Source organism: Choristoneura fumiferana, chromosome 15 (assembly GCF_025370935.1).
Source record: "Choristoneura fumiferana chromosome 15, NRCan_CFum_1, whole genome shotgun sequence".
NCBI classification, from domain to species: Eukaryota; Metazoa; Arthropoda; class Insecta; order Lepidoptera; family Tortricidae; genus Choristoneura; species Choristoneura fumiferana.
The window spans coordinates 3,429,327-3,443,912 of NC_133486.1; the positions used below are offsets into that span (position 1 = coordinate 3,429,327).

Genomic DNA, 14,586 nt, shown 5'->3' on the forward strand with positions numbered 1-14,586 from the left:
CAACAGACGGACGGACAGATGAGCCGACGGAAAGGTACACAGACAGACTCACATACGCATAAAATTAACAACCTGTGTCACTCCTAACAGAGGACAAATCTAACGATTGCCTCTTCTGATCTCTTTATCTCCTAACATGAGCTATTTCTCAAGACTCTGCTTCTAATTATCAATAAAATACTTATAAATTTAAAGGGTCATAGTAAAATTTTCGACTAAAGTACAGTTGGTACAACTTTATTCACCATCATCATCATCATCATCTTCAGCCGTAGGACGTCCACTGTTGGACATAGGCCTCACCCACAGACCTCCAGTTGCTTCAACTGGCAGCAGCCTGCATCCACCGCGAACCTGCGGCTTTAACCAGGTCTCCGTCCATCTTGTTGGTGGACGTCCTACGCTGCGCTTGCCGATCCGCGGCCTCCACTCGAGAACTTTTCGGCCCCAACGGCCATCCGCTCTCCGTGCTATATAGCCGCCCATTGCCACTTCAACGAGCTGATTCGCTTGGCTATGTCGGTGACCCTTGTTCTTCTACGTATCTCCCTCATTTCTGATTCGGTCCGTAGAGAAACCCAAGCATAGCTCTTCCAAGCTCGCTGAGCACAACTCTGAGCCTATTTATAAGGCCTAAAGTAAAGCACCGCTCTCGGATCCATATGTCATCACTACTGATCTCATTATATGATGTAGTGTTTCACTTCGAAACACAGACAGACAGAAAGACGACAGACAGGTTGAATCAGAATCAGACAGAAGCGAACGGACGGATGAGGAGCGCCACACCACGACAATGAGTAAACACACAAGAAAACATATATAACAATCGCTAGATGTCTAAACCTTTCTCCTGTCTCTATAAAATTCTCAGACTCTTAGACTCTGCATTCTGTCTCAAAGACTACTTTGTCTTGACTCTTAGAACTTGTTAAGCAGAGATAGCTAAATGTACAAGGCCTTGTTGCATAGCGTGCGAAGAAATTGACCATACATACCTCTCAAAAGCCATCCATAAAAGAATTTCCCCCTATGCACACATATAATACTAATATCACACTAAAAAATACTTGAAAAGAATCAATGAATCTCATATAATAGAGTATACATACAGTACATTACTCGTACATATGCAAAGAGACGGTGGGAAGCCGACTTACTTCTATATGGAGTGAAAAATGTCTCACACGACGAACTAAAGAGTTAGGGGAAATTGGCATGGTATTCGTTAGTAGTCGAGTAGGTTGCTGCAGAGACGACAAGTTGGTACACACGACATGATCAGCCATACTTTGGCCACCCCCATTAGGAATGAATTCTTATACAGCCCCTGCCTCTGGTTGTTCTTGTAACAAATATTAAATGTTCTGAAAAAAATGATAAAAAAACATACACTACCGTGTATCCAATTACATAGGTATTCTTTTCATCATCGAATTCGTACATACATAATAGTTTAAGAGTTGCACTCTTGCTCATTTCCTCTCGTCGCGCCAACTTTTTTGACTTCTTGATTTGTGTTCAAACCATAATTATTCAAACATAATTGCTTTTGAATATCAATCTCATTGACTTGACGTTGTGACAAAAATGTATTATAATGACGTTTAATTTTACTTATCTAGCCAGTTATAATAATAAAAAAGGTACGAAAAACTACTTCGATTGTGAAAACCTTTTTATTCACCGAGCCTAGATTTAGCGGCCGTAAAAATGCCGTGATATGTAGGAATTTATTGAGCCCTCACTGTAAAACTTGATATTCATACATACACATGCAGATGTATGTTGAATGTAGACCTTATTTTTTAACTAATTAGTTTAGTGATTACACCTAGCATCTTTTATTGTGAGAATATATGCTTTATTTAAAATTAGTGGCGCTACTGTCTACGTAAGAGTAAATAACTAATATCTGTTCAGAATTTGTAAGTTGAATTTAAACCACTTGTCCTAGATCGAAGCACCGCATTATAATGTATGTAAAGTATGCAATGTTATATTTTTGCCGAGGACTGGGTCTGTTACTTAAAAAAATATTATTTTAAATGTCAATTTTTTAAAGTAACTTACCTATTTTTCGTCTTACTTACAGTTTGCGTCTTGCATTAATAGAAATAATAGTTTAGGCGTTTCAACTTCCGAAAATAACAGATTTAAAAACAAAAAAAGTAGATACTAGACTCAGAAACTTGAACTTGATCTCTCAGTGATCTCAGGCTTTCTGCATTTAGTTGTCGTATTATCTGAGCCAAAGGTGATGGTCACGTGACCACACGAAATAGTCGATACCTATTTACAATAGTTTGATTTTGTGACATTGACTCACGCACCCATATAAGATGTCACTACATGCTCGCTGCGAACACTGTCAGTTGTACTCATACAATGGTAAAATGCATCAAAATTTACTGCATCACGCTGCACTTTTGATGCAATAAAGTTACTTTTTTTTGGATTTTGCTTGAGAGGCATATCCATAATTTACTATTCTCAAAAAATCCTCTAAGAAAACATGTCCGTGGAAGCTATGCGGGGTGTCCGTAGGTTTGTATGGAAGAGCAACCCCCTTAAGGTATTTGCTATATCTTTGGGATTCGTAATAATATTTTCATGGGTTCTTAATCTAAGAATGTCATCTCTCTTATTATTGGCTTTAGCTGAATTTATTATCTGCCAGGTGGCCTTTGATTTATTTTCAGCAGAGATAATTTTATAGTTGTTTTGAGCTTTTTGTGTTAAATTCACTATTTTTTTATATCTCATAGAGTATTTTTTTAAGAGGCTTTTGTTTACTGCTGTAGGTGACCGTCTGTATTGCCATAAAAGTCGCCTTTGTTTTTTACTACAGGCTTTAATGCCTCTTGACAGCCATTTCACTCTTTTATTGATCCTTACGGTTACCATCTTTAAAGGAAAACACAAATCATAGAGTAATTGAAAGTCATTAAGAAAACTATTATATGCAAAGTTAGGATCTTCAGTATTGTATATGTCCGCAAAAGAGAGACACTTAAGATGTTTTTTAAACAATTTCAAATTTGCACGCGAGTAATCACGCTTCTCTACACGCCATGTCTTAATGTTACTTTTCATATTTCCTGGACATTTTAGAACTTGCGCAGTGTGATCCGATAAGCCAAAGTCATAAACAATACTTCTTTGACCCTGTTTCAAGTTATGTGCAAAATTATCTATGCATGTGTTACTTGACAATCTCGTTGGCTGTCTTAATTCTAAAGCTAAATTAAATCCCAGAAGAAAATATTCAAATTGTGATGATACATAATTTTTTTTCAAAATGTCAATATTGAAATCTCCGCAGATTACAACTTTTCTATTACTAGTATTACAAATTCTTTTAAGAATAATGTCAAATTTTTCATAAAATAAACTTAGATTGCTATAGTTTGGTGTTCTGTATACACAAACAATAATAGTATTTTGAGCAGTGAGTTCTATGGCACAACATTCAAACATGCCTGGGATGGAATGTTTTGCAATATCTGGTAATTCTTTGAAATCATGTCCTACTTTCACCAGTATGCATGTCCCGCCACGTTTATTTTTCCGGGAGAAACACGCTGCTAACTGATAATTCGGTATCGTTAAGAGATCTTCTTGGCCAGCCATCATGAAGTGTTCCGTTATGCATATAATGTCAATATTTATTTTCGCTGCTTCTAGTTCAGTCAATCGGATTGTGAGTATGTCCGACTTGTTTAGGCCTTACTTAATTAAGTGCATTTTATTTGTAACTAACATCACTTCACTACCTACTTTAAACTTAGATTCTGGAAGAAATATAGGCTTTTTATTTTATTTTATTTATTTATATGAAAAAATCCGCAAATTTTGGAAAGTTTCCTTCGGCACGTTAGTACTTTACTCACTCGCGAACTTGTAATAGCTACGTTTGTGCAAGAAATGTGTGTTGATTTCCTGTGTGTTTCCGCAAAGTAACGACTGATTAAATAAATTATTTAAATAATATTTTATTTTTACTTCCAGATTCCCGCAGCGGGCCCGCCCCTCACCGCCCGGCTCAGCATTACCATCGCTCAGGCGAAACTGGTTAAGAACTATGGTAAGTCTGTAAACAGAGATACTGGTTGAGATCCTGGCTACATTTTTTACACAGAAAAATAACGCAAGCCGTTTGAAAGAAAGAAAGAAAAACCTTTATTATTTGACCACAATCACGCCTGATGATAAGCGAAGATGTGGATTAAAATAGACGTTTGTTGCTTTTCGTTTTTAAATATTTTTCTGATTTTTTTATTCGTTTGGATGGCAAACGAGCAAGTGGGTCTCGTGATGGTTAGAGATCACCACCGCCCATAAACATCAGCAACACCAGGGGGATTGTAGATGCGTTGCCAACCTAGAGGCCTAAGATGGTATACCTCAAGTGCCAGTAATTTCACCGGCTGTCTTACTCTCCACGCCGAAAAACAACAACATAATAATTTCAACAGAATAATGGCCTAGCCTTTTTTTTAACTTCCACATGAACAATGAACAAAACTAGTAAATTTATAAAAGGTCCATTATTATAAATTATGAAGCTGTCAATAATTCACTACCTACAATAGCCAAATTAACTCCTGGTCGTGGACGAAGACGACTTTCAAAAATCCCTTATTAGTTTTTTTTGTATGTAAGTTTTTTGTATTTTATGTCTATTATACCTATTATTTTTTGTAAAGCGCACTGGTGTTTCAGCTGTAATATTTTGTTGACAAATAATAAATAACTGTTCGAAAATTCTTCAACTGATCAAGTGTTGCCATACATGCTTCCGGATTGAAAGTTTCTTTACGTGATACTTTTCGCTGGCGTTCGTGTCGTCACAGTGTGTGTGTACGAGTATGCTTTATTAACCCCCGACGCAAAAAGAGGGGTGTTATAAGTTTGACCGCTACGTGTGTCTGTCTGTCTGTGGCACCGTCTCTTAAACGGGTGAACCGATTTGAATGCGGTTTTTTTATTTGAAAGCAGGTTTTCTAGCGATGGTTCTTAGACATGTTTCATCAAAATCGGTTCAGCCGTTTTTGAGATATTGAACTTTGAAGTGACAAAGTCGGGGGTTTTCCAACTATTTGTTTGTTAGGTTATATGGTTTTTGAATGGGTTCCATTGAATGCCGTAACATTAGGCTGAGTGGGGCCGACTTTATACTATTCGATGATAATTTTGTATTCTTTCCTTCTAATGTTTTTTTAGTGTATCTAATATGTTGTAAATCTCTCTCTATCTCTCTCTCTCTCTCTCTCTCTCTCTCTCTCTCTCTCTCTCTCTCTCTCTCTCTTTCTCTCTGCCCATAAATAAACTGAAAAAGAATATTGATTGCGCTCCCTCTATGTCAAAGTGACCCAACAACTAAATCATGCATTCAAAGGTCAAGAACCGTGAGACGTTTTTTTCATTTGTAAAGGTCTAACCCGCATGGACCCTTACGTGCGCCTGCGCGTGGGACACTGCATCTACGAGACCCACACCGACCCCAGCGGTGGGAAGACCCCTAGGTGGAACAAAGTCATACATTGGTAAGAGCTACACCACCCTTAAGCGTAGTTGAGGCTTGCAAGAAAAATCTTAATAATAATAATCTTATTTTTTTTAATATTATTAAATGATGTCTATACATCACAAGTATTTAACACAACTTTATTTTTAACACAGTAGGTTCGCTATTTGAAAGGATCGCTAATGAGGATCGGAATTATTTCCAAATATCCCTGTTCATTATTAGATATTAATGTCTTCTTGACAATAGATCTGAATTTTGAATCCGTTTCATTTGTAATATTTTTTGGAATTTTATTATAAAGACGTATGCAATGAGGGCTATCGTTTTTTGTCTCACTAGATGGCGCACTGTAGCGTGAGGTTTTTAAGTATGGCTTTCAAAGTCTGTTATTACGGGCGTGAAAACAAAGTTTAGATTAAAATCATATTTAATACACCTTAAAACAGTACCATAAAAATATCGAGCATGCCACAGTGTTGCATAGTCCCCGTTTTGTTCGGAAAAAAGGGAGGACAAAGGTTTCTGAAAGACAAAACTGTCTCAAAACACAGACATTCATTGCCCCGGAACGCATATTTGCTATAATTAATTTCAGATATTGCAAAATATTCACAAATTTATTCTAATTATAAATAAACCCGCGTAGCTTACCCAAAAACTATGAGATTTGACATTTCGGAAACCTCACGCTACACTAGCGCCTCTTTTTCTGGTGAAAAAGGCAAAGGAAACATATATCTATTCTCTGGTAGTGTTGGCAAATTCAGACATATTTTTTAAATTTTTTGTATTTTTTTAAATATGGAGAAATCAATTAAAATAAATATTTTCCCATGTTCAGGAGGCAAAACTCTTTCGATTCCTGTAGTAATTTACAGGTGTTAAAAAAGTCCCAGAAACGACTTTTTGGTTTTAGCCAGTCTGTAAGATGGAACTTTAATATTCCCTGTGTTTCTAGTAGCCTTTGGCTTATCGACGTTAGTGGGAAAATCACATATGGTCTTCCTATATTTTTAAACTTGTTGTTTTTTTGTTTTACTGGAGTAGTTTTCCTAGCAACCGATAGGGGCTTTGCAACTCCCCTAAAGAGGCTTCACGACCCCCCAGGGGTTCGCGACCCACACGTTGAAAAACACTGTTATAGTGCAATGATGATTTCATTGATTCCAGCCTGCTGCCCCCTGGCGTCAACTCGGTGTACCTGGAGATCTTCGATGAATGCTCCTTCACCATGGACGAGCTCATAGCCTGGACCCACATCACCATCCCTCAGGCGGTGCTCAACGTAAGCATGAAACAAATAAACAAAAGCTAGGCTATTGGTCTGGATTTTTAGATCATTTTCCCAAAATCGTTATTAGCAAAATTTCCGGTCGCATTTTTTTCCGAATGCTTTTTTTCTCACTATGGTTTTTTACTGAAGCTTATTTTCAAAATCGCATTTTTCCCCAATTTTAATCGGCACAGAAACAGTGTCGACGGAGCTCCGCTGGACTTTTGTGTGGTTTCGTTTTGCCCTAAAACCTACTTATGTTTCTGTGTCGATTATCCTTTTGAACGCCACGGTCGCCAATTCCAGGGTAGACAGCTGGTAGTTTGCTCCAAACCAGGGCAGGTTGCACTAGCGCTGCCTACCCTTCATGCACACCCCAAGTTGCGATGTACAAATAGCCTAACATTATTGCCTTGTAATATGATATCGGGTTGGTTGTTCCCAGGGAGAGACTCACGAAGACTGGTACCCTCTGAACGGCAAACAGGGTGACGGCGTCGAAGGCATGATCAACCTCGTGCTGAGCTACTCTGTAAGTATTCTATACAGACCCAAGAACTATGTAAAGTTGAGGGTATAAATGTCTATACAACCACAGCGTCAAATATATGTATACATCGACCTTATGGTTAGTGGCAATTCCGATATTCCCACAGAGATATGGTCGCGGGCGTTTTATAAGCAACGTGAATGATCCACGATGTAATTTTTGGGAATTCCTACGGGAACTTAGTAACATACCGGAATGTCAATACAACTACTGGTTTTGGTGGTTTACACATGCAAACTAATATTATAAATGCGAAAGTTTGTAACTCTGTTTGTTACTTCATCACGTCTAAACCGCTAAACCTGTTTAGACTAAATTCGGTATGGTGATAGTTGGAGTCCCGAGGAAGGACATAGTGTACTTTTTATCCCGAAAAAATGCATAGCACCCGCGGGATAGCGGCAAGCGAATTCAGCGCCGACGAGCGACAGCTAGTTGATTATAAATCCCCCCCCCCCCAGGTGGGCCCCGCGCCGGTGGCGGCGTTCCCCCCCATGGTGATGGTCCCCAACGCGGGCATGGGCTACGCCACCATGATGCCCGTGTACCCGGCGCACGCGCACGCGCCGCAGCCGCAGCCGCAGCCGCGCGCACAGCCGCCGCCGCCGCCGCCTCCCATCACGCCCGACCAAATACAACAGGTAACATTTGCATACATATACCAGGACACTTAAGGTGCTCCAGGGTTTCCATTACAAATCATAAAAAAAATCTCTGACTTCCCTGACATTATTTCTAACCACATTTCTAAATTTCCCTGACCAATCTACATTTCAAAGCAGGTTATATGAATTTTACTGCCCGTGATACTAAGCTAGACCTGATGATAAAAATTCACTGCACACCGAACGTACTCACTTTTTCGTGGACTGTTTTTATGGTGTCACTCTTTTGCGTCGCCCAGAACTGGAACGACTGGTGTCAAAATATCGAGCAAAGTTTTGGGAAATAAAGAGTTTTTTCCTGACTTTTTGGATTTCTAGCAAATTTCCCTGTTTTTCCTTGACCACCTTAAGCTTCCCTGACTTTCCAGAAAGTGGACATACCCTGTTCTCATACCCAGGCGGGCTCAGTGTCGGAGTTTCTGTTCGTGCTATCCGATTCCCAAAACGGTGATACCCGTCAGGAAAACCTGTTTATGTATGTGTCTGTTGAACAGACTCTGTTCACAGAAAAAAGGACCACATTAAGGACACTGAGTTATTGATAGTATCTAAAACTCAAACTATGTGTTATTCGTTCGACTATAGACGTTTCGGGATTAGGTCTTTTTTGCAAATGGATATCAAGCCAAACAAAACTTTCGGGAAAAAAACATTCTGGAAATTACATGTGTCGAAATGTTAGTAATAATTCCTAACGCGGGCATGAGCTACGCATCTATGTTGCCCGTGTACAATAACCAGCACCAATATCTGACACAACAAAACGTGCATAAATATCTGATGACTCTATTTCTAGGGCCGGTAGGATGTGTCAAATTTTTTTGCACGCTCCGCTGTGGCAGATATTACATTAGTTAGTTCTTTACCTCAAAAGCATAAAATCCTTGTAGCGTTTCACTTCACCGAATCGCATTTCACCTCGCACTAACAAAATTTCAATAGAATCATGTAGTTTTTTACATTGGTAGAATTATATTGTAGCATCTCATTTTTCGTGTAGTATTTTACCCTAGACGCATTTCGCCGCGATCGATGTTTGCTTGGGACTCAAATTAATTTGACGCGTTACGTTATTTGATGTTTGCACTAAAATACACTTGGTGCGGCCCGTGCCAAAGTGGCGAAGGAAGGTGGACTTACCCAAGTTCGCCGCCGACCTTCTGACTGGCCACGGGTTTGCGATGATGCTCTTGAAAGCAGTGCACGTCGTTGTCTGTATTATCACTCAATCCTAATAGATTATTGAGGATAACTTCTTTATTATGCGTGTTAAGCGGAATGATTTGTTTATACATATATGACAGACAGACGACAAGATGACAATGAAAAAATACCGCATGGCATCAGAGGTTTCCGGCCAGCGTTGCCTAGGCTTGTCCACCTCCTTGCACACGGCAATACGGCGCAACCAACACTATTACACGATCGAGGTGAAATGCGACTAAAACTAATAGAGACTAAAAAAAGCCCAATTGAGACAACGCGATACTTAAATGCACGATCGAGGTGAAATGTGACTAAAATTTATAGTGACAAAAAAAAATAAACGATTGTGACACAATAGTATAATTAAATATACGATCGAGGTGAAATGCGATTCGGTGAAACGCTACAAGGAATTTATGCTTTTGAGGTAAACAAGTAACACATGAGATATTAATGCAGGCGAGTTTACACCGCGTACACACGCATTACAGTCTAGGCCTGCCGCCTCTGACCACGTCCGAACAATAAAGAATATCATATACTTCTCTTTTATTGCAGATAGAGGAAATGTTCCCGAGCATGGACAAAGAGGTGATCAAATCCGTGTTAGAAGCCAACAACGGCAATAAGGATGCCACCATTAATTCGTTGCTGCAGATGTCAGAATAATACCGTGATCAGCACGGTCCGTCAACTCCGTGATATCACGGTGTCAACAACGATACCATGGTGTCAACACTGACATCACGGTGTCAACAATTACGATACCATGGTGTCAACACTGACATCACGGCGTCAACTCCGTAATAGAACGTTGTGTCAACGCCTTGATACACATTGTCGATTTCGTCATACGTATCACAGCAGTGTTGACTGTATGACGCGACTGTGTCAATTCTTTGATATCACAGTTTTGGCTCTGTGATACCAAGGTGTCAACTCCGTGATAGCACGTTGTGTCAACTCTTTAATATCAGTGTTGACTCTGTGATACCAAGGCGTCAATTCCGTGATAGCACATTGTGTCAACTCTTTGATATCAGTGTTGGCTCTGTGATACCAAGGTGTCAACTCCGTGATAGCACATTGTGTCAACTATTTGATATCAGTGTTGGCTCCGTGATACCAAGGTGTCAACTCCGTGATAGCACATTGTGTCAACTCTTTGATATCAGTGTTGATTTTGAATAATACCAAGGTGTTAACTCCGTGAAATCACGGTATCACGTCGCTAATATTATACTGGATTGATACACTCAAACGTTTTTTCGTTTCATTCTATTTTGTAAATAACCGTGTGGACAAATAAATAACTATAATCAGCATCAATGTGTTATTTTGTGTTCTTTGTCATTTGCTAAATTGTAAAAAGTGGCTCCGAAGCGGTAACGTTTCGTGTGCTCTGCCTACCCCATTTGGGAATACAGGCGTGATGTCTGTGTGTGTGTTGTCATTTATGTTTACTTAAACGATGAACAATCTATGAGCCTGTTTTGTATATTTTTTTAATTTGTGTGTATAAATTCAGTGTAATATTAGAGTAAAACAAACCCTTTTCTACTGTTACTAAGCGCTTAGTAAGAGTAACGAGGTATAATATATTTTAACCTGACATTATTAAATCAACTGGGATACAACTATTGATAGAATATGTATAAATGTCAAATAAAATTGTAGATTCAGACTCATTTAGTCTAAAGACAAAATTGCGTAGGAATAGTAAACATTGACTTGAATTGGAAAAATACATTTTAGAGATAGGTTTGAAACTTGTGTACGCCAATGTTGTTGGTTTGCGGCTCGACTTTTGTCCTGTTTGCCAACTGGCAACATCGTGTTGCCACGTTTAACAACTTGGGTGTCATTGGCGTTTAAAAGATTTTAAAAGAGTTTCTTAAATCTAAAGAAATCGAAGTGAGCCCCAAAATGAACTGACAAAGTAATAGCTTGCGAACTTTTGTTGGCTGTTTACAGCATATTAAAGGGTATTTTATAAGAAATATGCATTAAAAATTTCTATATCTTTTTTTTCTATCTTTGACTAGTTGATACCGAAAGTATGATGGAACATAAATTCGATTTGATACAATCGGCAACTTTTCTTTGTAAAAATTCTGACAGTTGTTTTTTTGTACCATTCATCGTCGCTCAGTAAGAAGACAATCGCAGCATAGTCGCCGACAATACTGTCTGCTACCATCGGCAACAGAAATCACACGCGATTCTATTTCAAAACAAATGTGTAAAATGTTTTAACCTTTTCGCCGCCACGTCAAAAACCTAAAATTGAACCTTAATACAGTTGAACGAAGGTTGCTTTTGCATTCAAATTATGGACATATATAGGTCATCGGCGTGGAACCTACGGTGCGTATATATGAGTCGTTGGCGTCGAAAAGGATAAGAATTATTTTCAGTTGAACTTGGTGTTAATTGTATAAAAAAAATATAAAAACATTTTTTTGAACTTCGGTGAGTTCTGTCTACTTAATGTAACTACATTTATTCTGTAACCATTCCAAAAAAAAAATTAAAACAATATTACACTACTCAGACTATTAACATTTTAACTATTGCTTTCGAAAATATAGCCCTAATATTTGTATAAAGTATTATTAATGTTGCCTGAGGTGCTAGTTTGTTCGGGTTGTAGGTGAAATGTTTATTTTCATTTCAACAATATTGTAGCAACATACTCGTTCGTATGGCGTTGGTTTCGATGAACCTAGCATGCTAGCACCACTATAATTTTATTTGTGGAGTATACTTAGACTAGCGCATTATAAAATGGCTATATTTATTTACTACGATTTTACGTGCATCGATCGTGACTTTATTTTGCTCAATTTTATTTAAGTGGCATTACATTCTTTCATCCAGCAATTACAATAGCTTATTTTTTACACTAACTTCTGTCTCGCTTACAACTATGGCTAGATTTTTTTTCAATCTTTATTGTTGCGGGTCATAAGCTGTAAGTCATAAGTATCACAAGGCACAGTAAAATGTAGCTAACACAATTCCACAATTCAAATTATGTAGTAACTATAGTGGTTTTAAAATAAAAGTATTCAGCCGGTACGCAGAAACATTTATATATTTATATTATTTGCGCTAACTTTCTGACCACAAGCCCTTGAAGTAGGTATCCTACAGAGACAAAGCTAAAGTTTGACCACTGACCGAGCACAATTAATTGTACCATAAATATAAGTTACAACGATGTACCTGCGCAGTGAGCATTTTTTGGAAGACGCGAAACCATTTTAACCGATAATAACGACGTTTGCGTGGGTAAAATTTTGAGCAGCCATGGATCAAACGTTCCGCACTATTGCCGCCATTTTGTTCAGCGCTGCGCCAGACGTCACCGCGTCAATACCTGTCATTGCATATTCTTCCTTGCGCTTAATATGATAAGATTTTTATTGTATTGCATTGGTGCTTACATTCGGCTTTCTTCGGTATTTGTCAACACGTCTGCGCGGAAGATTGCCGATATAACTTACATTTCAAATTCAATTAATTTATTTCAGGCATAAAACCCATAATTTGTTAGTATTACAGTACACTTACATGCTAGAATTAGTATTTACATGGCACTATCATTACAGGAATTAAATTTAAAATTAAATAATATTATAAAATTCACTAACAAAGTCAAATTAATTAAACAATATATTCACATTTGTAAATTCCGAATAAAAACCTTATATGTCAAACAATTAAAACAATGGCCAACTATCTAAAACTAAGACTAACTAAAAAGAAAGACGCTGATATTTTTAAAATTTCGCTACACTGATCATCTGTCAATAGGTGTCGTACTTGGCGTTCTTATTGTGGTGAGCCATGCAACAGTGATTCACATAAGCGCAGTCAAATCTGCTTGCATTTTACATTTGAAGTCCGTCTGTTACAGACGCAGTGAATGTTTTGTCATCGTATTTTGTCGGAATAGCTCATATTTGTCTTGCTTTCTCAACTAGTTTACTGAAGCGAATTGAGGAAGCAACAAATACGAACTTATCCGACAAAATACGATGGAAAAACACTATTCAATAAATATGTAACTGGTTTAGTCCGGCTTACATACATAAAATCACGCCTCTTTCCCAACGGGGTAGGCAGAGACTACATCCTTCCACTTGCTACGCTTCTGGCATACAACTCTCGCTTCCTCTACATTCATCAATCTTTTCATGCATGCACGTCGGTTTAGAGTACTCCTGACCCGACCTTTCTTCAGAACGTCCCCGATTTGATCGTGGTACGTTCGTCTAGGCCTTCCTCTCCCAACGTTCCCATTCACGCTCGTCTTATAGATCTGCTTAGTCAATCTGTTTTCATTCATTCTCTCAACATGCCCAAACCATCCAAGCATCCCTTTCTCAATCCGTGTGACTATACCTTCATTTATACCACAGCGTTCTCTTATTGCACTATTTCTAATTCTGTCACTCAGTTTCACACCTAACATACTTCTTAACGCTCTCATTTCTACCGCATTTATTCTACTCTGATGCCTTTCCTGCCACACCCAACTTTCACTTCCATACATGAGTGTTGGTACCAGCACCGGCACGTCCGGCTTCGGCAAAAATTTCAAAAAGTTTTGCCTCTGTAGGTAGGTAAGTTACTTACATCTCGAGACCGAACTCGTTGTCCAAAAGCTAATAGTATTTATTGAATTTCCCTGTTCTGGCTTTTCAGCTAAAGTGCCAAATTATTTGCCATCGGCGCGACTCGCTTATAAATATATTATTAATTATTATTGTTGTAATTATTTGTAATTTTACAAATGTATAAAATAAATTATTGACTACTTACTGTTATAGTTTGATTTATCTCTTCTACCTTCTGTTCTATTCATTCAAATACATCTGTGGATCCTTATCATACTTTTTACGCATATGAGAATTGAATTATAATATATTCAACTTTATCTATGAGACATTAATTTTTTAATTTCGATGTCATATTTTGTTATATGGTGGGCCGCAGGAGGTTAAATCATTTCATAATATTTTAGTTAAAAAATATTTAATGATCGTGTGTTTATTTGCAAAAGTAACGTTTGACCTTTATTTGACTTTCATCGTAAATAAATGTTATGTAATTAAACAACTAAACCGCCTAATCCTAACCCTGCCATGTGACAGAAGACACTACGATTTTTTTTATAATTGTGACGGGCAAAGATAAACACAGTTTTTAACGCCATGGCAACTATGGTTAGCTATAATTCCAGTAACTTATTGGGAGGGTGCGAAGTATGTACTAGGTGGGGGTGATGAAATCTATCGCAGCGCTCATAGTGTTCTGTCATCTGTCATACTCATATGAATCTGTCATTAAC

The 14,586-nt window shown here is 38.1% G+C and overlaps 1 protein-coding gene and 1 pseudogene across 1 annotated transcript in view; one reads left to right on the plus strand and one right to left on the minus strand.

The window, feature by feature from the left end:
• The window catches only part of LOC141435830 (RNA-binding protein 28-like), a 17,883-nt pseudogene extending 16,764 nt beyond the window's left edge, over positions 1-1,119 (minus strand).
• The window catches only part of LOC141435809 (toll-interacting protein-like), an 82,029-nt gene extending 67,973 nt beyond the window's left edge, over positions 1-14,056 (plus strand). The window contains exons 3-8 of the mRNA XM_074098635.1: positions 4,012-4,087; positions 5,438-5,549; positions 6,704-6,818; positions 7,252-7,338; positions 7,818-7,997; positions 9,786-14,056. Coding sequence (XP_073954736.1) covers positions 4,012-4,087; positions 5,438-5,549; positions 6,704-6,818; positions 7,252-7,338; positions 7,818-7,997; positions 9,786-9,896 — 681 coding nt within the window. The 3' untranslated portion in view covers positions 9,897-14,056. The remainder of the gene's footprint in view (positions 1-4,011; positions 4,088-5,437; positions 5,550-6,703; positions 6,819-7,251; positions 7,339-7,817; positions 7,998-9,785) is intronic.
• The last annotated feature ends 530 nt before the right edge of the window (positions 14,057-14,586 follow it).